Below are 17262 nucleotides of genomic sequence, written 5' to 3'. Positions count from 1 at the left end.
TATAGTGAAAAAGTTTTTATGTATTGATGTAGGTTCATTTCTTTAATGCACTTTATCTTTGTAAATTTCGTGTAAAGTTCGTTTTTCTTTTATTCTCACGTTCATTTAAAACGGTTTATTTTCATCGATAATTGACATAATCTTCCCTTCTGAAGGTAGGAGGTTCAGTGAAACATTCAAATGTATTTCGATGATTATTGCTATTATTTTAAAAATTAAAAGGAAACTTTAGTAAATAATCAAACAAACAAATCTAAGTTTCAAAATAAATTAAAAGCTAGAACTAAATAAGAAAATTGTTTGGTTTTGCATCCTTGCACTACAAATCCTAATAATAAAAATGACTTCATCTTGAATGTACATGTCAAAGATAAACAGTCAAAATAACCTCAAAAAGTATAATATTGAAAGGGGAAAAAACATATATATATATGCCTTAATCTCTTAATCTATTATGTGAAGTTAATCAATAATGTGAAGGTTATCTAAGATCCAAAAAGAGTTAAAAACTGAAAAAGGGTGCAACACAAATAATCTACATTCTACTCTCTGCTTATGAACCCAATCAATAAATAGTGGATCTAAACTCTACTTTCTAATTTGGGTGAAAAGCTCAGGAGGTTTTCCAGTTACTCCGGCTCCACCAGCAGCAGCAGCAGCAGCAGCAGCACCAAAAGCAGAGAAACCGCCGCTTACTTGCTGGCTGCCAAACGCCCCAAATCCACCTGCAGTACCTCCAAAGCCTCCACCTGCAGCACCTGCAAAACCTCCTGCCGTAGAGGAAGCACCGGCAAATCCTCCACCGGTTGAGGCTGCACCAGCAAAACCACCAACACCTCCAAAACCGCCGCCACCTCCTGAACCGACACCTGCAAAACCTCCAACTCCAACAGGTTTTGCATTCGTAAAGCCACCACTAAAACCCCCAGGTGATCCTGAACCAGTTCCATGGACAGTAGGACCAAGCTGTCTTGATTGTCCAAATGAACCAAGAACATTACCAAGTGCTTGCTGTCCTACTCCAATCTGAGAAGGCTGACCGAACCCACCTTGCGAAGGCGGTTGAGTAGGCACTGCAGAGCCAAAGGCACCAGAGAATGCAACAGAATTTGTGGGTTGTGATGCTGCTTGTGAAGCCAATGGAGATTGGAAGCTAAACGATGCAGGCCGGAACAGCTCTCCACTTGGAGGAGATGCCATATTAAAGGAAGAGGTCATTGAGGCTGCATTCACATTACCAAATGGACCACCAAATGGATTTGGTTTAGGACCGCCTGATATAGGGGTAGAGCTATTTCCAAATCCTCCCAAGCTGCTCAAATTAAACTCAACATTGTTATTCGTCTCTGGGGCCTCCTCGTCCATATCATCGTCCTGAGTAACCACTGCATTTGAAGTTTCATTTCTACTATTTGCAAAAATCTTAGAAGTTAAGTTTGGTGAAGGTATTGAAGCAAAAGCAACAGATGGCTGTTGTGGTTGAGCATTCCCTACTACATTTGAATCCTGTCCTCCCACATCTTTGAAAACAGTCTGGGTTTTAGAAGTCGGCTCTACATGATTTTTATCGGCAGGTGTTATAGAAGGTTGAAATTTCAGTTCATGAGACCCAGGCTTCGAAGATAGTATTTGCTCTTCAGCATCATCATTTGATTTCGGAACCGATAGCTCTGTTTTCGAGGACTCCAATGTAGGATTCAAAGAAGATAGAGTGGGTGATGTTGGTACAATCTTAGGTGCCTGAAATAGGGAATTAGAACTAGAAACAACCGGAGAGGAGAAGTTCAATTGGGTTGATGTTGACGGAGGTTGATTGAGATCTATAACAGCAGCAGAACTTGGAAGAGCTTTGCTTACAGCAAATCCTGAAAATAAAGTCGATGCACTTGAAGAAGTATTTAACGGAGCCGGTGCTGAAACTGATTGTGAAATTGTTGTCACTGATTTTTTTTCTTCAGTCTTTCTTGATCCATCAACAGTAGGAACCAGAGAAGGCATCGAACCAACAAATGGAGATTCGGGCTTATTTGCAGATCCAAAAAATGGACTTGTAGTTGTATGCCTCTCCTTTACGTTAGCAGTCTTCTGATTGTCCACATTAGAGGTAGCAATAGAATCTATCGGTGTGGGCATCTGCTTAGATGATATCGTAAAGATGGATGATTTCTGATCAACGTTTATATTAGATTTCTGGACAGAGTCGCTCCTAGTGGCTGAGAAGAAATCAGAAGCTTTTGACTTTTCAGGACACGCCACGTCTGTAAATTTGTTTTCTGAAGTCACACTGTGAGCTTCATTATTTTTTTTTTTCAGCATATCATGTGATGATTGGAATACTGGAGGTGGAGATGGTGGTGTCACATTAATTTTTTGCAAAGGTAGAGATTTCTGTCTAGAGGTATTAGATGGTTGTAAAGGGCTATTCCACATAAAAGGAGTCTCCGGGTTCTCAGAGTCATGTCCTGCATATGTAGAATAAATATAAGCTGGATGTTAGGTAACCAAAACACAGAAAATACATTGAAAACATCAAAGATTAACTTTTTGCAATATCAATAGCCATTCAAGAAGACTATGTCTCTCCCTCAACAAATCTACCAAGGATACCAAAATGATTCCCACTCCTCAAGTACATAACTTATCTTATTTATAACCAAAGCACCGGTAGCTAATTATCACTATGCCCTTATTAAATCTCCTATTAATACCCTCGAACTGAAACATTCAAAACTCAAAAGGAGATCTTATAGAATTTGTGAAAGTTGCAAGCAAATGACTATAAAAACCTACTGCTTATGCTTTATCTTAGAGATTACCTGCATTTTTGGATGACGATGAAATAGATGATGTTATGCGACTAGCAGGCCGTGCAACTGTTGCAGCTCCTTCAGGTGTGCGAGAACAAAATTGTTTCTCCTCAGAGGAAGGAATTCCTTGCAAAAGCATCCTCTTGACAGTTGTTTTTGGAGGGTCAACACTAGCCAAGTTCTACACAAATTTTACAGGGAATAAATATTAGGACACAAAAGCATAGCAAAATTAGAGGATGGATATGGCACATTTATTTCCTAGCAAAAGTGGTCAGCGAACAACTTCATCATTTTATTTTATTGTGTATGGCACATCTAGTCCAAATTTATTTTAATCATGTAATATAAATATCATTTTCAATTAACAAAAAGAAATTCCATATGAAACAAAGGTAAGAGTAGAAAAATAGACGTTCAATGAAACAGTACCCTGTCAAGTGAATCTCTTCTCCTTCTCCCAGTCTCTGCTTCAGAATTTTTAGTTCCACTCTGTTGTTTTCTTCTCGATGTACCTTTACTTGAAAAAGAATCAGAAGAAAGTAAAAGCTTCTTGCTAGAAGTTTCTGCAATTTTGTTCACATTTGGAGAACTGAAAGAAGCATCATAAGTAAGTCCAATACTCTCAAACAATTCCTTCGTGGCACTCTGCCTTTTCAAAGAGGGTGATTCCATATTGAGTGCAGCCAATTGTTTTGATAGACTTTCAGAAAGAAGTTGAGCTGTTGCTAATTGAGACCCCATAATGTTATTCAAACTATGTACTGAATGACTATGCCTGTAACAAATTTTGATGAAGAAACCAGTGTCAAGCTACTCAAGAAAAAACCAGCTAAAAAGTGAATGATAACAGAGATAATAAATTACTTCATTTCAATCATCATGAAGACAGGATTTTCTTGCTCACATGTTCAAAATTAGAAACAAAACTTTGCAACGATATAATGAAAAGAGATTTGCTCAAAAGATACAAACTCCAGAAAGTAGTGAAAGAAGTATAAGAATAGAAGTAAAGCAATACAATTAAAAACAACAAAAGAACAAAGATTACGAAAGTCTTACATCTAAGAGCCAGAAAAAGAAAATGGAAGTACCTTGACGAACCAAATTTCCTTTGAAGAGCTCTTTCACTTACTTGACTTTCCTCATTTCCACCAAACTTATTCAGCTCAAGACCATTAAAATGTCTTTCTAACTCAATTAACTGGTTGGTTATATTCTGGAAAAGAGAAGAATATGAATAACGTCTAAAATTGGGGAAATTCAATGACTTTCGAAACAAGAATAGACTACCTGATTCATCTTTAAGATATGTTGTCTCTTCAGCTCTAATTCAGAACTTAACTTTTGACGATCCCATTGTTCCCAATACTTGCTGTCAGAAGATTGCATCACAATACCTTCAATGTATGTCTTCTTTGACAAAACTGAAACCAAATAGACTGAGAATGTAAAATATCTATGAAATTTTCACCAGAGATTAATCAATTATGATTTTCAATCTAATATTTCACCAAGTCAACTTGATGAATGGACTGACATAATTGCTACTTATTTCAACAAAATCCCAGTACTCCAGATCTCCAGCCTTGTTATTTGCAAATGTCAATCAAATTCCCGTGATAACCAATAAGATTTTTTATAAACATCTAGACTGAATGTTTGAAAAGGATGTAAATGAAATTCCAGAGTTCTATTTCTTTGAGTTCAAACATTCAATGCATTCTAAATAAAGGCTTTTTTCCAATATCAGATAGATCAGGAAGGAACATTCTACACCAACAGGGTCACCATCAATAATGTATAAACAAACAAGAAATTGAGCTTCTAATACCTTGAACCATTTTGTCAAAGAGATTTTGTACCTCCTGCGAACGCTCATTCATTGTGCTCTATGAAAAGAAGGAAAAAGAAATCCCCGTGTTAGATAACTATATTGATAGCGAGGAAAAAAATAGGGTAAAGAAAAGAAAAGGAGCCCTAAACAAAGAACCCAAAATAAAAGCATATGATTCCAATTGCAAGAATTTAAAAAAATGTAAACTTTGGGGAAGGTAAGAGAGGGCAGGGCATTTAAACACATTTTTTATATAAAGAACCAAACTTCCATTGAGAAAAAATGTAAAAAAAAGTATAAAAATAAAAAATAATATAAATAATATTAAAAGGACATCCATAAAAATGCTAAGGCAACAAAAAGGAGTATCGCCACAAAAGAGAGTCCTTGCAAGCAACACAAAACCTAAAGGATAATTTCATAAAGAATTTGACACCAGAGAAATCTAGTGAGGGTCGTCTATCACTAATAGACGGTGACATTTTGCTATATTTGAAATTTCAAGCAGTTTTGCTAGTTAAAACAATTATCCCAACATATATCTACAGAAACCGCCATTAAATCCACATAAATGGCAAATCTGAGGAAACAATCATGAAGAAACTCAAGCAACTAATCATGTAATGAATCTTCAATTAGTCACATCCCTAGAAAAGACTTGAAACCTGAATTATACTTTCAATATTTTATAGAATGAGTCATTTGTAAATCAATTACCTAATGTTTCTCAGCTCTTTCTTAAATTTTCTAGTCAAACATGTTCGTTGATTCTCAGTTAGTATCGAGGAACGGCCATCAGTCCCTAGGAAAGGAGTACTGGCCATCTTTTCTCATATCATACATTTTCTTTTTCAAGTATTTCTCTTATGAGATGCTTCCATCATCAAGCTAACGTCATTTCTCTGTTCTTTCCACTGCTAATCTCTTAAACAGACCATTACTACTTAGATGAGAAGCCCAGCAGTCACTGTCTACTCCATAAATTTCCTTTTTACATTTTTCTCCCTTTCCTGAATCTAGTACTTTAAATAATAAATAAATAATAAGGCTATATTAATTAACAAACATATTCCCCGTCTAACAAAATACAGGAGATAATTATTAACAAACTGAAAAATATAAAATAACAATTGACAGTTACCCTCCATATTTGGCATCCATCTGAAAGACTGGCTAAGCCAAGTTCCAAAGCTTCAACGGAGCTTTTCTGGAAAGCAGTGCAGGCATCCATGAACCCACCCGACTCTTCAATAGATTCGAGAAGTGTGTCCAACCCTTCGCACATTTCCTTCATCTGTAGGGAAAAGGGAGCATTGAAGGGAGAAAGTTATTAAGAAACAATATTAAAGCTGGCTGGAGACTGCAGTTTGAGGGTGGGACACCTTTTCTCCTTGGTTTTAAAAGGAAATAAAATTTTAAAAATAAAATAAATTCATTGATGTGATGAAAAGAATCTTAATAAAAATCGACACAAAAATTTTCAAAACATAATAAATTATAACAGAAAAATAAAGGTATTCCCATTGAGACAAATGTCTTGAATAGAAGAGAAACACAACTATCAAAAAAATAAAACAAGTCTATGGTGGGGGGGGATGTTTTTTAGTTACCTAGTCACGACCAATAATTACACAAACAGAGAGATGTTTGTTGACTAATTAAACGGCAAAAATACAATATGAACTCACATATAAAAACACATGGGCCTCATGATTTCGCTAGTCACACACGGGTCATCATTCAACCAAAGGAAATCTCATTTTCTAATTCAAGATGTTCCTAAGAGGTATATATATAGGGAGAGGAAAGCTCATGCAAGTGTTTTATCCACTTTTCCTTTTATACTAGTAAAAATGGAGACAGTCTGTATTTTCTTTACAAAGATTCTTTTCCAAAGACGATGGATTGGAGGAGTATGAGCAAGCCAAAGAATGGCCGATTTTAAACCAAGCCATTCCTATATTAGACTCAAATATCTTCACATTGACAAATTGTATGAATAAAATTCGTCCAGAACTTACTGGTTTTGCCAGGGGGGAATTGCTGTAATATCGCTCTGAACCATCATGTTTCTCATTAGAAATTTTCCCTGACGAGAACTTATCTTGCAATGATATTTGTGAGCTACGTATCACTGGTAAAGATTCAATTTTACCAGCACCTCCCGTTGCTTGTCTCCCACTTTGTGTTAATGTACTTGGAACATCCTTTGGTTGAAAAGGTTTTCCAGCAAAACCTGTGAAAGCATTTGCTGTACCAAAACTTGGTCCATAATTCTCAGTGTTGCTGCTTTGAAGAGAATTTGAAGTAAAGACTGAAGGTACTGGATCAATTTTTTTAAAAGACATTGCTTTCTCACTGGATAACTCAGAAGCAGCCATCAAGCCAGTTGACCCCAATCTTTTTGTTGATTCTTTTACATTGGGAAAGGGCTGGCTAGGCACATCCTCAGACTTTCCTGAAATAGAAGCAGACCCGAGACCAGTAAATTTTAGAACTGGCTTATCAAAGTTCCCAATCTCATAGTGAGGTGGTCTCTCCGGGGCAGAAGACTTCAATGATTGTGAATAAATGAAAGAATCCACTTTCTGACTTTTAGTATTACCCTCTGGGCTAACAATTGCACTCTCATCTATGTTATATACTAGACTTTGATCATTCCTAGAAGACTTAATGTCATTTGAAGTTTTACCCTTTTCCCTAGGAATCTCACTACTGATTGCGATTTTTTCCGTAACTTGCATCCTATGATCTATGTTTGCTTCTCTAGACTCCTTTGATTCAGAACGATCATCAGTGGGCACTGTTATATCATCTTCCTCATCATCACAAGCAGAAACAGTCTCATGTGGAGCTTCAGTTTCGTTGACACTGCATGAAAAGTTGAACACCAATAGTAAAAGGGAATCAAGAGCAATAATCATAATATCCAGGCTGCTATAAAAAGCAAAAGATAGAAACATCTATTTAAGGTAAAAATAGACTTGGGCCTCTGGTACAATAACAAACAAGGTTTAAAACATAAAAGTCATTACCTAGAAAATTGAAACATAATGAGCTCTCCCTCTAAAGTAAGACACACGAGAATGCAATATGGAGAGACTTCTCTCATATCTTCAAATCCAACCTTAACTATCACCTTCCCCAGAAGAGAAACTCGATCAATACACAGCCCCATAACCAAATTATCATCTCCATTCGCTGAAACAAAACAAGAATGAGATAGAATCATCTCACAGAAGAAGAGATGCTGCAGAATCTAAAAATAAAAACCTAATCAATGAGCATATGCATAAATGTGTATGTAAAAATTGACTACACAACCCAACCCCAACTTTCTAACAAAAAATGATCATTTTACTTTGTGTATGCATGAGTAAACCAGGAAAATCAAATAGATAAACCCTAAAAGAAAACAAAATCCAAGCAACTATTAGAAGAATCGATATAAAATAATCACATAATGTAATGTCTCAAATTATAACTCAGATTTACCAAATTGTAACTATTATTTTTTTCTAATCAAGAAACCAAACTTTCATTAAGAAAAAAAATCGAAATACAAGAGGGCCAACATTGACTAAAAAACGAGTAGAACTATCTTACAAAAACAATAGCATAAAACGTGATGTAGTAGGGTTAAGATATAATGGTCAAATCCTTAATTCATTAGAATTAGGATCAGTTTCTTTGATTTATTACTATTTATATTCACAAATCAGAATTTATATTTAAACTTAAGGTATGCTAAATTAGTTACTTTTGAACTACACAAGCTGTCAGGCTGACTGTAGCCTTTAGATAGCTAACTCAAGGTTATATTCACTATTCAGCAATCAACATCATTTTAAAGTTTCAGAAGTCTTTCATAACACTAATCACGAGATCACTAACCTTGAAGCTCAATCTTCGGGAGAGAGGTATTCCTATCAATATTAACAACTGCAACTTCATTCTCAACCTCTAGCAACAAACCAAGCAATGCAATATGATCTTCCACATAGAGCCTATTTGCAACAATTGCAAGCTTGCTGCATCCATATCAAGAAAGAGAAAAAAAATAAAGTTGATATGTGGGTTTATAATTAAAATCCCACAGCAACAAAAAGAAGAAAGAAAAATTGATGAAATGATAACCAAAAGTTTAAAGGAAGAAAAGGTAGTAATAAAAAATAAGGAATTTCAAGAAAAAATCACTTTCAAGCATCGAAATCAAATCAAGTAATTTCTGCATACCATGTATCCAAATAGCTCAACAATAAACAAGGCCCACTTTCACCAGGCAAAATGTCACGAGTGAAACCTGAATGTATATCACAGAATGATAACAAAACTTTGTTTGAAGAAACCTACAAAAGAGAGTTACAAAAATTAATTTACTAAACATATAAAATAAATAAATAAATAACAAATTCAATTCATCATGACGATCAGTTTATGACACTGTTCTATGATTGTATTGTTTTAAACAAGTTGCATACATTTAACACGATTTAGTGAAAAATATATGAAAACTGCGATAGTTCACAACTTTCACCGTCAATTTTAGATAAAGTTGCATCATTCTCATTCAGAGGATCAGAATAGTAATAACAAATTTACAACCAAAAAAAGAAGGTGACGGTTTAATCCAAGATGATTGACCTTGATTCTAGGACACTAACTTTTATAGGGCACTAATAATAATAACACGATACATGATTCACAGGTAAATGAAAGATTCAATGAACACAAAAAGAAAATATTAAAACACTTAACTATCATTCCCTTGAACAATAGACTGCTAAAGTTCCCTCACACAACCATCTGCCAATCCCACTCAAGTTTCAGCCTAAACTACTCCTTTTCTACTAATAAGGCCGCACATGGTTTATCTAATAAAGCTCAACTATAGTTGATGCAATCAAAGCTCTCTTTTCCAAAATTTGGTTTGGCAGGAATCATAGGATATTTCATGATAAATCCCTTCTTCAGTTAACGGTTTGAAGGTAACAAAAAGAAAAAAGGAAACAAAAAAATGTAAAGGCTGGGAAAAGAAAGCTTCACCACTCAAGAAAGGTACCGGCAAAAAGCCTTCCAATCATGAAGGATCATGGAATGGATCCATAACAGAAAAATTTGCCGTAACTATGTCTCCACCATGAAGCATCTAGTTGTACAAAATCTCAAAAAGTAGAAAAAGTAGTGGACTAGTCTTCATTTTTTCCAAGGAAACAAAACTTTTTATCGAAATGATGAAACGAGGCTAATACTCAAAATACAATAACTCCAAAGTGGGGAAAGAAAGAAGCAAAAGGTCGACTGATTTTCAAAAATCCTCTTGTTAAATTCAAGCCATAAACCCCATAAAAAGGATCCCGAAGTAATCTACATATATAGTTTTTCTATTAGATGATATAACATTTACCTTTCATCCATCAATTACATTTTTGGGTCAACCAGTGATTTAACATGGTATCAAAGAAGGTGGTCACAAGGTCATGTATTCAAATCTATGCAATGTCATTTCCTTTTCAATTAAGATTATTGGAGAAGTTGGGAGTCCCAAATTGGAAAAACCAAGGGGACTCATACTCCATATAAGATAGATGGACTACTTCTCTCATTGTCAATTGGTTTTGAGATGGAACCCCATACTCTCAAATTTAACATGGTATCAGAGCCCATTAAACCCAAAGGTATTCGGTCTAAGATAGGTGAACCCAAAGAGGCACCATCTTGAGGGGGCATATTGGAGAAGTTGGGAGTCCCACATTGAAAAAACCAAAGGGACTCATACTCCAGATAAGATAGATGGGTTACTCCTCTCATTGCCAATTGATTTTGAGATGAAACCTCATACTATCAAATTTAACAAAGATTGATTTCCACTTGTTGGGTATTCAACATATTTCACGCCCACAAGTGAAGAGAGTGTTGATAATATAAAATTTACCTTTATTCGTCAATTTAAGCTTTTGAGTTATGATTGATTTAACACGTTCCTTCCAAACTCCAATTGTTGAGGGATTTAGGTAACCACCAATCCACCCACTTGGATAGACAGATATGCAAATCAAAAAGGCGCAAGAGGAAGTGTAAGGAGATATGGTCCAAAGACTAGGCACATACCAAACAAAGATCCCAAATAGAAGTGTTGAAGGCAATTCAAGGACACTTTGTGCTTGCATTTTCTCCTGAGTATTTAATCTCCTGTGTTAGCAACCAAAGGAAAATCATCACTTTTTGAAATTTCAAACTCCCAAAGCAACTTTGTCATGGTCATGTTAAAAAATGGTGAGACAGTGAAAAAACAAGGATTTGGTGGACAAAAAACTTGTGCCATCCAAGGATCATCTAATTCCGTACTTTCTCAGACCCAACCGAAAACCCTTCAACTTCTTAGGGTGGAGAATAAGCTTGAGACATCAAAGGACCATCTAATTCCATCGTTTCTTTGACCCAACCGAAAGCCATCCCAGGTTCCATCTAAGTTGTATCCCACCAATCTGCCACCGAAGCTCCCTTTTTATAGAATAGAGAAAATCTTTGGGAAACTAGCTTCAAGAGATGTTTAAACAACTTTTCCCTCTTGATTGACATTTAAAAAGGGAAATGTTTGCAAGGCATAAAATTTGATTCAAAGGAGGGATAGAGTTGAGGGTTCCATGATTGTTGGCAAACATTGGAATACATATAATTCATTAATTGAGGGCTCCTTAAATTGGACTTTTTGACAAGATGCCCTTCTAGAACAAGAAAGCTCATGTCGTTTTCGAATGAAATGGAAGGTTGTGGTAAAAAAAAATTATTGTGGGGAGGCTAATTCCATCGTGCCGCAACTAAGATAAGTTTATCAAGTTGAAACCTGGCCTGCCACCCGACCCTTAAAAGATTTTAGCCGTAGTCAACGAGAAACCATCGTGAAATTCCACTTTTCTGCCAATAAGTAAAGCCCTATCTAGAAAAGTACAAATGTAGGCATTGAAGCTGTGATCTCCATCCACTCTTCCCGTCTCAAATGAAATAAATTTGAAATAGTTTCCTTGTACTTTATCACCATTCATAAGCATGAATGGATAGCATAAGTTTTTCAGTGTTCCTAAGCATCCCATCTCTCCCGTTTAACAATAAAAGCTCCAAAAGTGAACCACCCCACATTCATTGGTAACAACCTTGCACGATCCACGAATGTACACAAAAGAAGCATTTTTTCAGAAACAAGTCTCATTCATTGAGTAAATTACAATATGGTAGAAGGATTTGTCTCTTTATTGTTTTTTTTATATCATTGTATTTTGAGCATTAGTCTCTTCTCATCAATAACAATGGTTTGTTTTTAAAGACAAATTTTCTATATCTTGTACATCTGGTGAAGTCCACTGTAAATTACCATATGCAATAATCAGGCTCATTATTTGCGTTCAACATCCAAGGAGTTATTTCCCCACGAAATGTTTGTATTTCCCAAAAAAAAAAATTACATAGAAACAATTGCTTTCAAAAAAGAAAGAATACAAGATCATACAAAAAACCAAGCCCACAAAAAGCCTTTTAAAGAAATGGTTTTCAACTAGTAAGATGAAGATAATTATGAAAAGTTTTTGAAACCAAATTCGAGAGAGAAACATGGAACCTCACCAAGAGCTAAACAGCATTAGAAACTCCCTCCCTCTCCAAACCTCTAAACACTTTGTTGTTTCTGCCCCCCACCCCAAATATCCCACAATGATTTGCCAAAGAGATAAACTCAAGGAAATTGATAAACAAACTGAGGTTTCACAATTAATTATAAACATCAATAAGACCCATGTACAAGATTGTCTTTTCATCAAGAAACCAAGCTTGAGAGAGAGATGAAAGAATACAAATGGCTTGTAAAAAAAACAACCAAAAAACTGAATCAAACAACAATGGACATAACAAGGAAAAGGAGTCTAAAAGAACAGGGCCTAGAGGATGATACGTGATAATTACAAAGGTCCTTAAGTCACAAATGTTTGAAAAGGCATTAAGTTTAGCATGAGTCTACACCTCTTAAATCCTCTAAAATTTCTCTCACCATCTCAAGTCAAATGCAACCCTTATCATCCTCCTTATTGTCTCTCCTATCTCTAAGTACAAGCATGATAATAGAAATGTAGGTCACCTACCTAGGATTTAATATCCTACAACTTTAATGTTGTAAGGTTAAGCAGGTTGTTCCATGAGATTAGTCGAGGAGCACGTAAGTTGGTCTAGACACTCACAAATATTAAAAAAAATATATACAAGCATGATAAAGAACACAATCATTATCATGAAAATAGAAATGGAATAGGAGAGGGGAAAGGAAAAAAATCACAACTACTCACATCAGTGATTTTTCCATCTTTACTTCTGATAACTTGGACAAGGTAATCTTCTTCATCACCTGTTGCGGTCACTTGAAAGCATCCTATGATGATACAATCAGCACGGACCCACTTGATACAGTCAACTGAGAAATCACCATAAATCAAGTTAAAAGATAGTAACCATAACTACTTTCTAGAATAACCAATGTAAGATTATAATTGAAGTCAAATATATCAGTTTTGTTGTATGGTACGCACTACTATTGTTTCCAATTTATTTTAGTTTTCAGAAATTTCTTTTTTAATTATATTAATTTTTTTGGATTATTTAGAGTTAATTAGAATTTAGAATCCCTTGTTCTCTTGAAATGCCCATTTAATTGTTTCCCTATGATTTTATTTAGGAAATGGAATAATGTGGTAATGAAAAAGAATTACAAAAGGGGAAGGAAGTGGCAAATTTCCAAACTAGCCATGATGAACCGAAAACCCAGTAATAGGAGATTTATTTTGGCTCCTTATGTGTTAGAATATATATGCTCACCAGTATTCTCTCCCTCTTCTCAATGGTCATTTTCGTTTATCATAATTATAAAAATACCGAGCTAACAACTCAAACTCAACTTGTACTTCAGTCCAAGCTAACAACACAAACTCAACTTGTAGCCAACCTAAAAATACTGAGCTCGCATACCCCATATGACACATCACAAAGGTAAAATACAAGAAATATCCCCCCCCCCCCCCCCCCAACCAAATAAAAAATGAATGATGAAAATTGTTAAACATTTCAATATTCTATAAATATCATTTTCACACACACACACACACACACACACAGGAGAGATAGAGAGAGGGAGAACCCTTCACTGTAAAGTCTGTATCAGTTTCACCATTCCCTAAACTCGGCAAGAGTGACATGGATAGTCGTTCTTTGAATTTGTGTGAGAAAATGGTAAGAGTGTCCTTTTTAGCCACAGCAATGAATTTCCCTTTCACACTGCATTCAACTAAATCCAAAATAAGATTTAAAAGAAGTTCAAAAATAGTAGCTCTACACAAACAAAGTTTTGCTGACAATAATTCATTTTAATGGATTGCTTTGGGAAAAAAAGTAAGAAAACCAGGGTCAAGAGAATACAAAAGAAGAAGAAAATATACGCCAAAGACACTGCATAGAGCAGGGTACATGCAAGAGAAAGGGAAAAATGCAATAATTAAAATTGTTCAGTATCAAAAAGTAAAAATGAGTTTTAATTCCTGGAAAAATAAAGATCTCTAAGATAAATAGTCAAACTAACTAAGTCCAACAATCTATGAATATCCTATCTTCAGTCACATTCCTATCTCTGACCTAGCTCCCCTAACTTTTGTGCCAATGAGCAGTGTTCCCATGTCATCCTTCCAACATTTCCAAGCAGTGAATTGAGTCTCAATTCAATGATGGTCCTTTGCTGTTTCCCTAAGGGCGAATGCTAATAACAACCACGGGCCTAGGTTGCAATGATTCCTCATTTACAAATTACAGTTACAAGTCACCGTCCTTACAATTATAAATAGAACAGAAGGTCCTTCAATAAGAAACAAAGTTGAAATGATTAAATGAAATATACACGGACAACAGCTCTTCACAATAGATGTAGTAACTGTAAGAGTTGACTAGAAAGATTTTAGAGAGCTCGTTTAACTTTTATGAAGAGGCACTCAGAAATGGAGAATTATGGAAGGAAAAATGTGCAGGGAAAGACAGCATCTCCCCATGCAAGTATGTTACAAAAAGATCCACTTTCTTGAAGTATACAGTAATTTAATATAAAACATAAGAAACTTAACAAATGCCACTTGATATTGTTGCTGAGAATTATACACAAGTTACTGTATTCATAAATAGCATACCAGCATCAATATCGTGCATTACATGTGTAAGAGGCCCATTCGCCGATCCTTGATATAACTGTCCGTGCTTTGAAAGAACCAGATAAGTATTTTCCAACTTTCTGGTCCATTTGAAGTCTTTAATAAAACTGGAATCAGTTATTGAACAAGAAGAATAGGGTTTTTCTGCCTGCATAATAGCAATGACATGAGAGAATGGAGCGCAAGAGATATAACTAATGACTGCCTCATTTTACCCGTCGATGTAAATACCTGAATTGACGTTTCAAATAAACTACGGTATGATATTAGGGGTCTAACGACGAGCTCCAGCGAAAATAATTACCTTATCAAGCAGCGACTGGACTGAAAAAATATGAACATCACCAGCTACGACGGCAGCAAGAACTGAGTTGTCAGTGGAAACTGCTAGAATGTGAACTTTTCCAATGGAAACGTCCACAATGCTTAAGTCCTGGACAGAAGAACCCGTTCCCCCATTTTTTATCTCCTCGGCCGAAGCAATTACATCCTTGATTCTCACCACAAAAAAACCTTAACAAGAAATATTTTCTTCAAAACCATAGAAAAACCAATGGTAATCACAACAATGAGGAAAGTAATTGAAATTACCAACCAGACAAATGAGCAACGAAGATGAGACCGGAACTCTCTGAAAGAGCAAGGGGTTGAGAGGGAGGACTTTCGGGGTCAAAAATGGAGTCGCCGAGCTTGACGGGAACAGGTTTGCCGATCTTTTGGAAGTAGAGATCGTTCCTTACAATTTGCTCTCCTTCGCCGGCGTCCTCCAGTGGAATCAAGGATGAAGGTCCCGAATCAACGGAAGCCATGAATTGCAAAATGCTCCTCTCTGAATCGATAGAGAAGCTCAGCCGAAGGGGTTTGGAACCAACCGATGTTCTTCCACCTGGGGTTTTAGGAGCATCGCACTCCAAAGTGTCTTTGGGCGGTAACCGGTAAGCAAATGAAATGTATTTCTCTTTCTCCTTTCCTTTAGCATTTTCTTGTGGGGGAAAGAAATGAAAACTATAGTGAAATAGATTTAAAATATATCACAAACATAAAATGTTTTTAAATATAACAAAAATCTTTTCCTGAAGGAATAAACATTTTTTAAAATATCAAATTTATACATTTTTTAAAATATCAAATTTATACAAATATCTATCGATATTCATTGTCAATGATAGTAACTGATTGCATATTTATAAAATTAAAAGTTATTAGTAATTAATGTAGATAGCAACTTGTGATAGATGCTGCTATCACTAATAGTTTTCAATTTTGAATAATTGATAAGAAACAAGTTGAAAATGGGTTGTTTTAGTCTTTTACTAGATTTTGTGTTATATATAAATTATTTTATTATTGTATGCTACAATATTGTTTATGTAACTTGACAAAAAAAGGTTATATTAATAGTTTTGTCACGTTCAACTATAGTATTGGCTTTGCCAAAGTGAGACCGTATAATGGTATTACCAACTTGGAGTGATAGTCTGGTTCGGTTTTTTAGTCAACCAAAAACCAAACCAATCAATTTTACAAAAGAAAAGAAAAAGAAGCTAAATCAATGTACAATAAATAAATAACAAAAGGAATGGATTTGTTTCATTCGGATTGAATCGGTTTATTGTTGGTTTGGTTCCTGGTTTTTACATTTTATTTTTTCTCACTCTTGACTTTGTTTTGTATTGATCATTATTGCCAACTTTAAATTAAAACAATCAATCTTTATTTTCTTTATAATAAATTGCAAATTGACATTTTAGAATTTTTTATGCTTTTGTAAATAAAAAGCATGCATGTGTGCCTAATAATAATGGGTCATTTTTTTCTAAATACTTAAATGAAAATTAGTTTTAAGAGTATATTCATACCATTGGTTCGACTCGGTTTTCGTTGGTCTTCCAACCAATCTAGTACTTTTTGGTTTTCTCCAAGTACAAATCAAAAAATCCAATTTAATACTAACCAAACCAAATCAAACCCTTAGATCAATTTTGTACAACTTGATCAAATTGGTTTTTTTCCCCATTTTTTGTATCACCCGTAGTTAAAAGAGGTGTTGTACTCGAAAAAAAGTTTCTAAATTTTTTCAATACTACAACATCCCATTCATGATATGCCAAATTTAATTGTCATTTTGTTTTGCAAGTTTTCCTTATTTGCATTTATGGTGTTTATATATGTGTATATATAAATAATCAAACCCACGACATGCAATAAGGCATTCAAGAAAATAAGAAACTCAAAAAAATTAGACAAATCACAAATTTCATCGACACTAGAAATGATCACCTCCAAACAGGTCTCAACAACACCATTAAGGGACTGAACAAGAGATTCATTGTTCGAGAAGACAGAAAGATCAATTCTCATAGACTCAATTTCGAGCCCAACCACG

The 17262-nt window shown here is 35.1% G+C and overlaps 1 protein-coding gene across 2 annotated transcripts; it reads right to left on the bottom strand.

Annotated features, from left to right (window-relative positions):
• Positions 1–399: 399 nt before the first annotated feature.
• Positions 400–15876, bottom strand: LOC101219502 (nuclear pore complex protein NUP214). Of its 2 annotated transcripts, none has more exons than XM_031885514.1 (16): positions 15472–15876; positions 15181–15389; positions 14856–15024; positions 13823–13969; positions 12978–13102; positions 8881–8993; positions 8539–8675; positions 7680–7845; positions 6666–7515; positions 5786–5938; positions 4642–4699; positions 4101–4234; positions 3902–4026; positions 3240–3585; positions 2817–2988; positions 400–2462 (listed from the first exon to the last, which is right to left on the bottom strand). In XM_031885514.1, the coding sequence occupies exons 1-16, from the start codon at positions 15683–15685 to the stop codon at positions 589–591; spliced, it is 4992 nt and encodes a 1663-aa protein (XP_031741374.1). In that variant the 5' UTR covers positions 15686–15876; the 3' UTR covers positions 400–588. The 2 variants fall into 2 exon arrangements, with proteins under 2 accessions (XP_031741374.1, XP_031741375.1); XM_031885515.1 differs by having other exon boundaries at positions 13853–13969.
• Positions 15877–17262: the final 1386 nt, after the last annotated feature.

Source organism: Cucumis sativus, chromosome 5, assembly GCF_000004075.3.
Source record: "Cucumis sativus cultivar 9930 chromosome 5, Cucumber_9930_V3, whole genome shotgun sequence".
Classification (NCBI taxonomy): Eukaryota; Viridiplantae; Streptophyta; class Magnoliopsida; order Cucurbitales; family Cucurbitaceae; genus Cucumis; species Cucumis sativus.
The sequence above is the reverse complement of the archived record's forward strand: the minus strand, read 5'-3'. Positions and strand labels throughout refer to the sequence as shown.